This window comes from Myxine glutinosa, chromosome 1 (genome assembly GCF_964187855.1).
Source record: "Myxine glutinosa chromosome 1, kmMyxGlut1.1, whole genome shotgun sequence".
Classification (NCBI taxonomy): Eukaryota; Metazoa; Chordata; class Myxini; order Myxiniformes; family Myxinidae; genus Myxine; species Myxine glutinosa.
This window is the reverse complement of record NC_136261.1, coordinates 52,774,140-52,789,482: the sequence shown is the minus strand read 5'-3', so window position 1 is coordinate 52,789,482 and position 15,343 is coordinate 52,774,140. Positions and strand designations below refer to the sequence as shown.

Here is a 15,343-nt window from a genome sequence, read left to right as displayed (position 1 = left end):
CATAGTGGAGGCAGGATCGTATAGGTATAGCATGGACCCTGGACTTGTAGGAGATGTCTCGATGTATTAAGTAGGGAAACTGGAGCTTAAGATTGTTTGTGGCTTCACACACAGGGGGTGGAGCTATGTTAACAAGGCAGGGATTAAAGTTAGTTTTCTCCAGTCTGTGATTGCCCCCTGTGGCTTTCCCTCTGTTTTTTACATTTGCAAGGCCAGCAGTAAAAACCCTCATACAACAACAACGATAACAACAATCATCCCCTGCAAGCAGGCAGAGCAGATGGACAATTAAACCCCACCTCCCAGGGATCAGAACCGACAGGCCACGCCCTGAGCTTCGTCATTGGTCGTGAGGACATGGGGTGTTTCAAAAGAGCTTGGCTGTTGGTCGGCGTGACGCCAGGGTGAAGTCAGAGCGAGAAGGTTCTGGAAGGAAGAAGAAGAGTCTCTTTCTCTCTGGGTCTTTGTTCTTTCTCGGTCTGGTCTTCGTCTCAAGCGGTCGCTCCTGGCTCGTTTGCGATCGTGAGGAGATGTTTCGGAGCTTTGTGAACTTTTGCAACATTGGAGGAGGGGGTGTTGTTGGACAGTGGTGCTTTTCGGGGGAACTGGAGCCACGTTGTGTTTCGGAGGGAGTGGAGAGCGAAAGAGGACCGGCCACACCAATTGCCTCACATTTGTGGCGATGCGTTGAACTCCACGCCATCTTGTGCGCTTCCCGCATGGGGTGACTTTGGGGTTCGATGACCACCAGGCTCCTAAAGGCCAATTCTGGACACAAAGCTGAGTGCCGGCCAGCTTAAAACATTTTACTTTATTTTATCTGTCCCCTTGTCTGTTTTTGAGTTTGTGTGTGGAGGTACCTTGGTTAGAATTATAGGTTTACCTCAGTATGCGTTTGATTCCTGATTTATTTTCATTAAATGATTGTGTTGCATTTCATTTGTCGTGTGTTTATTTGTTCATGGATCCGAGAATAAATCCGTGTTCCCTCCGTCCAGGAAGGCACTTTGGTTCCCTCCCCCACACGCGACGGACCAACCACCAGTTTCGGCTATGCACCTTGGAGTTAAGGACCGTTACGGCTGTCCGTCCAAGGCTGGTGTTCATCGGCCTGCGGACGTCACAATACATTCAGACACCAAAATCAAGTCACTGGCTGTTTTAAATCCAGAATTACAAAGGAACTTCGTGGAGAGTATACCTCCGCCAGGCTGAACAGTTTACGTTTTGTATTCCACTCATAGGCCAGATCTGGATCTGGACCTGAACCAAAATCTAAACAGCTTTTTCTTGTCGCCTAACCAAATTGTCATGGATACCAATGTGGTGAGCCCCCCTGTCGCTGATGGGGGCCATTTGTGGATACCAGGTTAATGGTGGCAGTCATTCTGAGACCCTACTCTAAGCTGATAGCAGCACATAAGGATTTCCTTGTCGAGTTCTTTACATTTTGAAGACAGACCTTATCTTTTGTAATTAATTTAAAATCGAAGCACCAGCGGTTAATGTGACTGCAAAATGTGGTCTTGGAAAAGATTCATGTGGCAGGGAAAGTAGGGTGTCCAGAGACAATTGAGCAGGATCAGCTGGGGTTGTCAGAACCAGTCGATGAGGTCCAGCTGGGGTCATTGGAGCCAGTCAAGCAAGTCCAGTTGTGGTCTTTGGAGCCAGTAAAGTAGGACCAGGTGGGGTCATCAAAGGTGGTCAGGCAGGACCAGTTGGGGTCATAAAAGCCAGTCAAGTTAGACTATTTGGGCCTATTCAGGTGGCACAGTTCCACGGGTTATAAAAGGTCCACAGGAAGTTCCAATTATAAAACGAGGCTCAAGGCGTGAGAGGCAACAATGAGAAAAGGACGAAAGCTTGACGGAACAGTGGGCAGTTACAATTGAACTTGCAGAACAGTGTAAGTGGTAATGGCAGTGTCAGCTGAGAGAGACAGACCGAGAATGAAAACCAATTTACCACGGAGTACGAGCCAGTTGCATTCCCGCGCCAGTCTCTGCTTCCAGCCATTGCACCACCACATCAGCTTGGCGTGACGCCTCCTCGTGGGCCTGCCAGAATGGGAAGAAACACCATTTCCTCCCTTTATTTTCTTGCGCCCCACCCTCAGGGTTATCATTTGCAAATGCTACCCATTTGCAAACAGGGAATGAGATGGAATGTGGAACAATGGCACGACTAGCATGACTTCCATGTAGGAACTTCTTCTTGTAGGAACTTCCATGTAGGAACATGACTTCCATGACTTCCAATGGCACGACTTCCATGGTGGAAGAGTGAGCGATACTGGAGCTGAAAGACAGTAAATTTTGGTGTTGCTGTCTGCAAAATAAATGGGAATTTAAAAAAGCAGATTGAAAAAGATTTAATTATCAAATCAACAATAACTACAACAACAAACTTTTTACAACCATTTCCCCTTTTTCCAGGGGTTGGTCGAATCATGGCATTCCTCCATATAGCTCTATGCATTTCATCAGTTTCATGCATATCCAAACACTCCATATTTTTCTTGACATTTTCTATCCATGTCTTTTTAGAACATCTTCTCGGCTTCATTCTACCACGAGCTTCAATGCATTCTTTACAGCTTCATCTTCTGACCTTCATTGCACATAACCATATTAACCGAGTCTCTATTCCTCAGATGTTCTTTCCTAGTATTGATTTTTAATCTCTTCCTGATTTCTGTGCTCGGAATTCTTAAAGGTCAAATCTTGAACATGGATTTTTTAAATCCATTTAATTAACGGCAGCAAAAATTGCTTGGTATTCAATTGAGCCTTGTTGGAAGTTCTTCATGTTGACATCTGTGAAATTGGCCCTTTGCAGAGTGTCCATGAAGAAATGTGGCTGCCACTTGATTTCCTTAAAGATTCCGTCTTCCTCAAGCTTCTGCAGCGTAGATAAGCTCATTGTTGTCACCATGAATGCCCCTAAAGGAAGATAAAAGAGGAAACAAGTACAGATACATTCAAAGTACACCGCCCCCATGCCAAATAAATAAATAACATCCTCCGGCACCCGTCGATGCTGCCTTGGAGTACATAGAGACTGTATTGGGAGAGATAGGCGTGAACAACCTTTAGAGGCCATTTTCCCCCGCAGGGCAGGGGTTGGCCTTCTTCGGGCACCATGATCCCCTTTTTAAAGCAATGTTTTGCGGCCGGATGCGCTTCCTGCCGCCAACCCTGTTAGTTGCCTCTTGCGACACACAAGGAATTACCAGTGAACTGGTTCTCAATTTGCAGACCTCCTAAGGATGACAGGCTGAGTCAACCCCCCTGGTGCTAATTTAGCGATCGACCGGGATTCGAACGCAGGATCCTAGGATCCCAAGCCGGCATCCTAACCGCTAAGCCAACACCAGGCTTGGGAGGGAGAGGTGTGCAATAATTGATTGATTAATTACATAATTAAAATCAATAAATGATAATCATAAAATAATTTCTTAATCAATTGGCTAATAGCATACCTCAACCACCAGTGTATCATCCGAAGCTATAACTTTTTGAAAATTAATCAAATAAGTCATTAATCGAAAAAATTAAATAATTTATTGATTAATCAATAAATAATTTATCGATTAATCAATAAATCAAAAATATCCTTTATAGCCACATCACTTGGTCACTGTCGTGTCCGAAATTCAGCTTCCTCACTCAAAAGGTGCCTGAGATATTGCCCAGATGAGAAAGAAAAGAAATGTTATTAATACCAAAAATAAATACATAATAATCGTAAAATAATTAAATCATTAATCAACTGGCTAATAGAATACTTAAACTACCACCATTTCATCCGAATCTGTAACTTTAAAAAAAAAAAATCAAGCCGTTCATCAAATAATTAATCAATAAATCAAAAACACCCTTATAGCCAAATCACTTGGTCATTGTTGTGTCCAAATATCAGCTTCCCAGCTCAAAAGGTGCCTGAGATATTGCCCAGATGAGAAAAGAAATAAATAAGTACTTAATTAATCGATAATAATTAAGTAATTAATCAAATAATTGATTAATCAAAAAACAAAAAATAACGTTTTTGACAAAGCACTTGCTCACTATTGTGCCGAAATTTCAGCTTCCGAGTTCAAAGGATGGCTGAGATATCACCCGGACAAACAAACAAGAAAGAAACAGGATGGAAAACTGAGTACTCCCTTTCAGGCACGTCATCACCGAGCACCCTTCGGTGACTGGCGATGACGTCATGCAGCACCTGGAGATGGAATAGGAAAGGAGCGGTGTACAATAGGAAAGGAGCGGTGTACAATAGGAAAGGAGCGGTGTACAATAGGAAAGGAGCGGTGTACAATAGGAAAGGAGCGGTGTACAACAATTAATTTGGGTCAAAATATAAGGGGCATATGGACTTCCAGTGATCTATATTGCTTTGTTTTCTTGAATCTCCAAATACGTTGCACAGGCTTTATCTTGTATCCAAAGACTATAGATATAGTAATACATTATTACCTCCACCACTGAAGGTGGACAGAGGTTATGTTTTCACCCCTGTCCATTAGTTTGTCTGTCTGCTGCGAGCAGGGTATCTCAAATGGTTATATAGAGATTTGGAAGAAATTTGGTGGACTGGTTGAATATGTGACGAGGACGAATTTATTAGGTTTCGGTGAAGTTCAACTTCGGGATACCAGAATTTCTCATTGAATCTGCATCACTGAGAGAGAGCCAAAAAACGATATGTCAAAAGCTATGGATGGATTTGGACGAAACTTGGTGGACAGGTTTGGTGTCCACGAAGGACGAATTGATTTCATGTTGGTGAAGATCTGGATGCGACTATTTTTTTTTCCCCTCCACCAACTAAAATGGACAGAGGTTATGTTTTCACTCCTGTCTGTTTGTCTGTCTGTAAGAAGGATATCTCAAAAGTTGTGGACGGATTAGGAAGAAACTTGGTGGAGAGGTTGGGTGTGTGTCAAGGACTAATTCATTAGATTTTGGCTGAGGTCCGGAATCAGATCCGACCTTTCAGTGGGATACAAAATGTAAACTCTTCAACCTACTGAGTGCCATTCTAATATCTGACTGCTGTTATTCCACAAATCATATTTACCTTCATCAGCAGTCCATCAAAGATGTTAATAAGTTGAAGACCCTTTTATAGTAATTTTTCTACAATGCTGTAATTAATTTAAACAAGTCAGGAGACGACGATGGTTCACGAGCCAGCGGTATTCAATGACAAAGGACGGACTATAACCGAAACAGGCCAGGAAATGTCAAAACGAAGGTTACTGACCTTGAAATGAGATAGAAAAGAATGTATAATCAGTTATGAGGTGAGTTAGCTACACAATACCGAAAATTCGGTGAAAAATGAAATGAAAAAAAAAAAATACAAAAAATGAAAAAAAAAAAAAAATGAAAAATCGAGCTCCGTGGGGCGAGACACATGACATTGGCCTAACCAAATATCGAAACCCCGTCAGATTCCACCAAACCCCTCGGAGAATATGTAGCTTGAACTTGATTACCCCCTAAAAATACATCTTTTTCGGGCGTGGCTCCACCCACAATGGGCGCAATACGCCCACTCTGGGCAGGACACAACTCGATTATGATATCAACCTCCCACCCAAGTTTCATCAAGATAGGATGATATCATCGGGTAGTTATGCTGCGGACAGACAGACACACAGACATGACGAATATAGTGGTCACTTGATAACTCGTGAACCAATATATATATTTTGGTTCTTCATCCTGCCTGGTTTCATGACCCTTTTGATTTCCTTGCACGCCTTGTCCAAGTCTGTCCAGTAGTAGTAGCTGTTGCAGTGGAACACACGATCAATGATTCCATCAGGTAGAGGCAGGCTTTCCGCAGTTCCACGTAACAGCTTCACCTGTCCTGTCTGAACATACACGTGCATTCATGTGAGGCAGTCATGATGGGATAAAGGGATTGGCTCAAATCGTTCAAGAAATGAGATATTAACAATAATCCAAGACACGCCGACTTTTTATGTTTCACAAAATTAATTAAAATCCTGGAAGTTCTAGCAGTGTCCATGTGTCTTATACCTCTCCCACCCCACCCCACCCCCCGCATTCCCATGCCTCCTCCCCCCAAGCCCCCTCCCTCCCACAGATCTTCCGATGTTCCCTGTTCTCTGCTGTTGTACTTGTGTGCGTGCTTCCCCCTCTCTCCCCATCTTGTCTCCCGCTCCGTTTATTGTATGTTTTGTGTGTCCGTTTTTTTTTTTGTGATTGATGTTAGCTCCAACACGAGCCTCGATCTTGTATACAAAAAAAAAGAAGAAGATGTTTACTGTCTGCATTGAAGAAAGTTGGCACGCATGCAGATGTGACCTCAAATCCAGAAAAAAAGTGAGTCAGATAGCTAATCAGCAGGATTCCCTTGGCAGTTGACAGCACAGAATATCGAGGCACTGACTTTACCGGCTGTTGCATTCAAATTGTCTTGGTTGACAGAGATTGCATTTCAATTTGGCTTTACAATCCCATTGGTGAAACTACGTTTCATCACATGCGAGCTGACGTTCATCAAATGCGAGCTGACGTTTCAGGCATTAACCCATAGTTTTTTGTTGTTGTTTTTTGGATACAAGATCGAGGCTCATGTAAGAGCTAACATTAATGACAAAAACAAAACAAAAAACAAACAGACACATAAGACGAAATAAAGGGAGCAGGAGACAAGATGGGGAGAGAGGTGGAAGCACACAAGTACAACATTTGAGAGCAGGGAGATCTGTGGGAGGGAGAGGGCTTGGGGGGAGGAGGCGTGGGAAGGGGGGTTGGGGTGGGAGAGGAAAAAAAAAACACATATGGACACTGCTCGGACTTCCAGGAAAGAAGTCGGTATTTCAGAAAAGTGGATCTGGGGTGAAATGACAGGGGTAGAAAAGATCAAGATTTGGATGGGGGAAGATAAGAGATGGTGGTGAACAACTGTTTTAAAGACCTGGAGGGATGAGTGGGATTGAAGAGAGTGAGGGAGTTTGTTCCAGAGGCGGGAGAAAAGAGGAATGAAAGAGTGAAGGTGAGAAGAGAGTCTTGATTTTGGCAGTTTCACAAGAAGAGGGTTGCAGACAGATCATGTGCGACCTGTAGGAGGACTTGGGGGACAGAGCACAGACAGGTCTGGGGGATTAGGCCAGAGAGGAGTCGGTAGAAGACAGAAAGACCATCTACCTGCTTGCGGTGAGTGAGTGAAAGGCCCTCGGAGATAGCTTCATCGCAGGAGATTCCAAAGATTCTGAAAGCTTTGGTTTCAACAGCGTGAAGACGAGCTAGGTGTGAGGCAGGAGCACCAGCCCAGAAGGGAGAGCAGTACTCCATTGAGCTGCGGATGAAAGCCTTGTAAGGAGGTAAGGAGCTCAGGTGTGCCAAGGAAGGACTTCGCACGACGGAGAATGCCCAGTCGGCGACTGGCTTTGGAGGCCAGCTTGGCAATGTGGTTTTCCCAGGAAAGATCATGGTAGATACTGAGACCCAAAAGATTTAGTGACAGAACTTCTTGGAGAGGATTGTTGAGAAAGTAGATGGGAGGATTGCCCAGTCGATCTTTTCGAAGACACATAGTGAGTGTGAGATTTGTCAGGATTGAAAGACATGTTCCACTTGTTTGACCAGTCTGTGATGTTGTCCAGATCTTCAGAGAGTGAGGAGGCTGCGGACTGCTGATCTGAGGGATGAGGTGCGGAGCGGCAGAGAGTGGAGTCATCAGCAAAGAGATAGAGAGGATTTTCAGGAGAGTCAGAGAGATCATTGCTGAAGACCAGAAAAAGCGCAGGGCCCAGAACACTGCCTTGGGGAACTCAAGCCTGAACAGGAAGGGGAGATGAGAGAAACCCATTCAGGGCCACACGTTGCCTACGACCAGAGAGGAAGTCCGCCAGCCATGCATGGAGATTTCCATGGATACCATAGGAGGAGAGTTTGGTGAGCAGACCTGGGTGCCAGATCGTAAAGTTGGAGTAAAGGAGGGCCTTAAAAGACTACTTTTTATGCCTCTGTTGACGATGTTGCCAGAGGCATTCTGTTTTCAGGTTGTCCGTCCGTGATAACTTGAGAACGGCTGAAGGGATCTTAGTCAAACTTGGTGCAGGTATGTATAATGAGGTAAACATGAACTGATTAGATTGTGGGGTTAAGAGGTCAAAGGTCAAAGTCTGTAATATGTCTATAACTTGACAATGACTGAGATACAATGACAGGCTGAGTCAACACCCCTGGTGTTAATTCAGCGATCGACCGAGATTCGAACCCAGGATCCTAGGATCCCAAGCCAGCACCCTAACCGCTAAGCCTACACTAGTCTGTAGAACGGCTGAAGTGATCTAATTCAAATTTGGTGCAAGTATAATGATGTAATATATCGGTCGACGTCACGGCATCAAAAATTGCCCGTCTCATTCTAAATACTTTCCTTGGTTAGGCCGTGTCCCGCTGCAATCACTTGAGTGTCTGGCTGTGTGTGTCTGTCCAGGCCGTAATATTTTTTTACCATTTGGGCTATTGTCATCAAATTTTCAACAACACTTTATTCTGAGAATATGGAGAAGACAAATAAATAATTTTGTCAAGAGGTCAAAGGTCGACATCACCTAAAATCATCAATATCCATCTAATTGACCTGAAATTTTAATTTACCATTTGAGCTTTGTCATCAAATTTTCAACAAAGCCTTATTATGAGAATATGGAGAAGAAAAAATAATAATTTGGTCTAAAGGTCAGCATCACATAAAATCTTCAATTTTCATGCAATTGACCTGAATTTTTCAGAAATTGCATATTGGGTCACTGAATTAGTTTACCAATCAAAAGCTAGAAGCTGACTGTTTTTAGTTTTTTTTAGATCAAAAGGTCAATCAATGGTTAAGGATGCATAAAATTGTCAATTTTCATCAGATCGACTTGAAATTTGAGCAGGGTTTGCATATTGGGTCACTGAAGCATATTGCTTTTGAGGTCAAAAGGTCAAGATAGCCTAACATCGTCAAATTTTACCCTCGCCAGAGGAGAGGGTATTGCATTTGAGCCATTTGTTTGTCTGTCTGTTTGTCCACACAGAATAAATTTGATTTTACTCTGCAACCGTTGGTCCGATTGACAGGAAATATTCACCATCGGTGCACTTCCTCCTGTAGAATTTTTTAAATGATAGTTATGACATCATTGGTCACGTGGTTTGGCCGCCATCTTGGAAAAAACGAAAAACTTTGCACCTCTATATCTCTGAAAGCACTCCATAGAAAGAATTGAGACATGGCTCATTGTAAAGAACTCTCCATGGGGAATAACATGTGATAATGATGATGTCATAAGTGCCTCCATTATGACGTCATAATTCGACAAGTACAAAACTTCATCCGATCAAGATTACATTTCTTGAGCATCATCTAGGGATAAATTGGTGAAGAAGAAAAAATAATGATGGCGTCATCAGTCACGTGGTTCGGCCGCCATATTTGTTTGAACACAAAAGCCTTAAAAACCACTAAAAACATGTCCTGGCAAGGGTCTGCAATCTCTGATTGCTCCTTCTTGTTTTGTATTTTTTTTAGCTGTTTTTGTCTTGTTTAGCATACGGAAGAAGTCAGAATACAAAATGGATGCGGATGGGCTTTGCATTTTCAGATGCCATCTCGTTTAATTGTATTTTTAGCTATGCATGGCAAACGCTTGTTTGCAGAATACCAAGTATGGGTCATTGACTCGCAAACATGTACAAAGTTTGCCTGCCCGACGGAATCAGCATCAAGGACGTCGTAATAGGTTTTGGTGACCTTGTCAGCTTTGACAACGTCCGAGCCCCCTCCAGGATGAACCACAGAGTCATGGTTTTTATATTGGAGGGGAGAACAACAATATCCTTGTTGTCAATGAGGAGCACCTCATTACTGAGACGGTTGAACAAAGACTTTCCTTATCACAGTACATTTATAATCGGTGTCAGTCCAATGGACACACCAGCAATTAGAATCATCTTGTCGAAATGACGCCCTTTATTCCAAGCGAGCAGATCATCTCTGCTCTCAGCAAGTTTGGCACTGTCGTGTTGCAGATATCCATGATTCCGCTGCAGCTAAGGGCAAACGCCTCGCTCCAACAAATCATGACCTTTCGGTGTCATTGTTGCATCCTTGTAAAAAAAATAATGCATATATACGGTGTCAGTAAATAGTCACAATTATCAAATCTGTGTCGACTGAAACGACGACCTACTTTATTTGGGGTGCCTGTATGGTGATTGTCCCTGAGAGCATGTCCAACAGGCAGAAGCTATTGATGCCCCAGATAATCAACTGTCGACCGGGCCAAATTCACCAGTCTCTGGGGTCTGGGCCTACAATCCTTTTGGGTCTCTTTCCCCCCTAATTGGCGCACGCACCACACACGCACATATATGAAACATATCATTCCTATCCTAAACGCAATACAACCCAGACGACTAGCGAGTCAGGTTCAGGAGTCAGGGTGAAGCACCTGACTGACAGGGCGAGTCAGTCAGGAGTCAGGGTGGAGCACGCACAAAGTGACTACAAATGATCTAATTAATTACAACACATAAATATGTGAGCGATACATTATTAATTACCGGTAATTAATCATTTTTTACATGTTTGATGGTAGATCACAGAAGCTTCTGTCATGTCCTGCTGATGGAGAATTTCTTGACAATGTCATCAAATGAAAGGGATGTCATGAATGTGTTCTGAATTGCAAGTAAACTAATGTCATTCAGTCTTTTCTGGCCCATTGTTGATCGCAGACGATTCTTCATCCGTTTCAGAACTGAAAAAGATCTTTCCCCTGAACAGTTCAACACAGTGATGCACACACAAGTACATTCTCAGACAAGCATCAATGTTTGGCAAGGAATTAAACAGGCTGAGATCCCTCTTCTTTAGCATCTCACGGGCAGGAGTCGGGCTATCCTTGTCAAGAATTTCTCTGTGAGCCCCCTTTCAAAATTCCGTGGATAAATGTGCATCAACTTACCGGTAGCTTTGATTTATATCTCCATGTGGCTGAAAGAGCAAACTTCGGATGTGAATCTGAATTTTCTGTCCAGTGCTTCATAAGCCTTGTTACATCTCCGCAATTCCTCAATGAGGTGATCACAGATTGTGAAGCGAGTTTCCACGATGAATGCCTCTCGTCCCGGTAGTCTCACCTTGTTCACCGGCTCCCCAAACATTCCCTTCTTTGTTTTCGCCCACTTGGAATCGGACCTGTATCTGTCTGTCGCCATTGAACTTTTTGCTTAATTCTCCAAAGTATCAAAGGTCCTTCTGATCCCGGAAACAGTAACGATGAGTGACTGAAACAGTGTGACAATGACACCCAACTCTATCTGAACGCTTTGAAGTGCTTTGCCTGTCTCCTTAGTCCTTGGAAGGATTGTATTCCACAAAACAGCCATGACAGCCATCTCTAAAGGTGTCAATGGTTCTGCCTCAACTGCAAGCCTCAAGGCTTGCCATTTTGTAAATTTTCTTGTCATTACAAGTTTCAGCCAGGGCTTCCTGAATGGATTTATAGCAGAAATGTTGGGCTTTTGCTGACCACCGAGTTCCACACCGATTTTTCAAAGCGAGACTGCTACGCTTGAAGCACCTCCCAGCAGTGTGTAGAAACATCGAAGAAATTGTTCACATTTTGTGCAAAATCAAAAAACAAAACTGCCTCGAAGCAAGACTCCACTGCACAAGATACAATTAAATTGGAACAGGAACGTCGTTCTGGGGAGCTTATGTGATGGTGTGTCGTCAGTCCGTAAACACTTGCAACTTCTTCTCCGAAACTGCTGATGGGATTGTGACCAAACTTGGCTAAGATGATATTTGGTATGTTATGTTGCAACTCAAGTTAGTTCACGGCATTAAAAAAAACCAAGGTCTAAGGGCGTGTACCTCAGGTCAAAGTGTATCCAAGTTTGACCCCCAAAATAGGTATTTGCTTTCTGCTCTGAAACTACACACACAATTTCGAGTGAAACTTGACAACAACCTTCATCACCCGTGATGTATCAAAGTTTGTTCACGCCATTAAGAAAATCGGCATCGAAGGGAGTCTAACAGGGGTCAAAGTGGGTCCAGGTTTGAACTCCTTGCCCCCAAAATAGAATTTTGCTTTTTCCTCTGAATGTACACACACTATTTCGATGAAACTTGACCACAACCTTCATCACCCGTAATGTACCAAAGTTTGTTTACGGCATTAAAATAAAAATTGAGATCCAAGGAGGTCTACAGGGAGTTTGAGCCCCCCAAAGTAGGTATTTGCTTTCTTATCTGAAACTCCACACATAATTTCAATGAAACTTGACCACAAACTTCATCACCTGTGATGCATCAAGGTTTGTTCACTGCATTAATTGCATTATTAAAAATTTTCCTCGAATCAGGAACCACCCGGGACCCTATAACCATCTATCCCCCTTTTCCCCATTAAAACAATGTCACGGCATACATTTGCAGGATTTTCATCGATATTTGCGGATTATCGTCGACATTCATGGGATTTGCTTCGCCATTTGCAGCTTTTGCCTCGCCATTCACGGTTTGTTCCTCAACATTCATGGATTTTCACGATTCGGGAACCAATCCCCCCTTTTTCCATTGAAACAATGCCCCACTATTTGCGGTTTCATAATTCACGGCACTTTCCAGGAAAGTATCCCCCATGAATAGCGGGGTCAGGTGTATTTTTTTTTTGTTCGTTTGTGTTAGTCATATGATTACATTAGTATGATTGTACATGCTGCCCTGTTTTCTAGCAACCATAGCAATTGATTTAAAATACCGTGATAGTGTTTAAAATACCTTTTGTCGGTGTAGTATACACTGCTTTATTATACCAGGTGAGCGCCCAGGGGCATTGCCCCTATTTTTTTTTAATGTTTGCCTGGAGATCATTGTGTTTGCCTGTTATGTTGCTTGCATTGTCACAGCTTTGACCGTACCAATCTCCAATGCCAATTAGGATTTCTTAGAAAATCAAGTGGAAGGTCTCCTCCAGATGTGGGAGAATGTGGCTGTGAATGGGAATGAAAGCCAAAAAATGCTCCTTGGGTTCGCCACTAGACAGGACATACCTAGCCACAAAGTTAAGTTGGTCAGTGTGGGCTACGTCAGCAGTGGAATCCACAATAGAGTCAGTCCAGCGGATAGGTGCAATATAGAGACTAATCGTGCACTTTTTGATAAAAGCATCAAACTTGGTACACATATTCAGTAGGCCATAAGAAACAAAATTAGATATAGTGCCAATTCCAGTTTTGGCCTGTGATTACTATGGCGGCATTCTTTCAAAATGGCCGCCATTGACACTAAAATACCACATAACTCAGCAACCATGAGGCCTAGGATCTTAATTCTGGTGTCTATATATAGGTTTTGGGGGTCATAGAAATCAAAGAAGGCAATATCGAGTATGTGTGGTCACTTATGGTACCACCTTTTAAACGTAAGTACCATTTTACAGTTTATGAAGACACATTCATGGTCTTTTAGCACGAATGTATTGATTAATTACCAAGAAATATATGGAATCATAATACACAAAAAACCACTGTACTGACAGACTACATAGTTCATAATATGCTTACTAGTATAATACTAGTATTATCTTTGCTTTTCTAATAAGTGGGATAACTTCAGCAATTTTCATCTCAACAGGAAATTTAACAGATTGCATTTAAACTTGCAGTTCGTGTTTGGTTTAACTAAGGTGGCCAACTTTTTCCATGAAACCCCTGTTTGACCTATTTGTAAAAATGAACTAACTCAAGTGTAACTTATTTGCAGATAATAATATGGCATCGACAGTGAAGCTTGTTGACCCAATGATGCGACCTCCTCCTCTCATCACACAAACGGATTGGTTGAAATGTATCATTTGTCAGGAAGACACTAATGAAAAGCTCTGTTGCCCAGCCAACTCAAAGCACATTGACATTGGAGCAGGTTATACAAGCATTGCGAATGATTTCATGGCCTTCTACTCTGCTGGTTGCTTGCCCAACACCCTTTCCCTCACAAGGCTTGATAACGGAAATGGCATGGAAGCTACATTGCGACAGAACACAGCAAAATTTCACTCATCATGTAGACTTAGGTACAGAAAAACAAGGCTTCAGTGAGCTGTCAAAAGGAAAAGTTTGGATGTGGGGTCAAGTATGGAGCATTGCGAAAAGCAAGCACGTAGTGGATGGAATCCCCGACAACGTAGCTCATCAGAAAGTCTTGTGTGTTTATTCTGTGAAAAACCTGCAAGTCTAGCCGAACCATTACATGAAGCAATGACCAAGCAGTTGGGTGAGAGAGTCAAGAGGTGTGCAACCAAACTGCTAGATGCAAAACTCTAAGCAAAGGTGTCATCAGGTGACCTTGTTGCAAGTGAAGGGAAATATCACACCAAGTGCTTGGTTGGGCTTTACAACGCAGCAAGGAAAGTAGAAACTTCACAAGAAGACGACAAAGGTCAAACGATACAAGGCCATCATGCACGAGCTTTTGCAGAACTTCCAGCTTTCATCGAAGACACCCTTGTGGATAGTGAAGAGCAAAGCACGTCCCCTGTGTTCAAGCTCTCGGACCTGGTTCAGCTGTATAGGGAACGGCTTAAACAACTTGTTTAAGTTTACAGTTTTTAAGTTTAAGTTTAAGTTGTTTTCGTTTTTTAAGTTTAAGTTTAAGTTGTTTAAGTTTTTAAAGTTTAAACAACTTAAACAACTTGTTCTAAACACCATGTTGTTGAGCTCAGGATCGACCTATTCACACAGAAAAGCAGAGACGTGAGCAACATTCCACCGACCAAGGGTGCTCTACTTCAGCACACTAGACGAGCAGTATACCAGGCCGGTCACATCTGGAGTCAGGTGTTTGAAGCAAAGGCTACGCCGCCACAACCGGACAGATGGGGATGGACTCGTAGTGGTGATGGAAACTGGGATGTTCTTTGGAGCAGTCTTCCTGAAGCCAGCAGAGTTTGCAGACAACGTATTCAATGCTAGTGTACCAAAAGGCTGTCAAACAAACTGCAAATGCACAAAAGCAGCTCTGCCGTGTACAGCTTTGTGCGAATGTGGGGGATCTTGCCATGATTAATTCATGTGATATCTGGCATTTCACATTTGATGGTAAGCCTAACTGACTCATGGCACATTGGTATCTACAACAATAAGTAACTCGGCTTCGTATTCGTTTTGACTGTTATTTTTTATAGCACTATAAGTTTAATTTACGGTACAGGTATCTTATATTTCATCAATACAAAATAAAGCAATACAAATACCACCAAATGTTGTGTCTCTGTAAACTGGAAAAGGGCACT

General features: G+C 42.8%; 1 protein-coding gene across 1 annotated transcript in view; it reads right to left on the bottom strand.

The window, feature by feature from the left end:
- Positions 1–2,356: 2,356 nt before the first annotated feature.
- LOC137423757 (putative methyltransferase YdaC) overlaps positions 2,357–15,343 on the bottom strand; it is a 29,601-nt gene continuing 16,614 nt past the window's right edge. Inside the window, exons 3-4 of the mRNA XM_068111242.2 lie at positions 5,740–5,887; positions 2,357–2,942 (exon numbers count right to left, since the gene is read on the bottom strand). Of these exons, the coding sequence (XP_067967343.2) occupies positions 2,749–2,942; positions 5,740–5,887 (342 nt within the window). The 3' untranslated portion in view covers positions 2,357–2,748. The remainder of the gene's footprint in view (positions 2,943–5,739; positions 5,888–15,343) is intronic.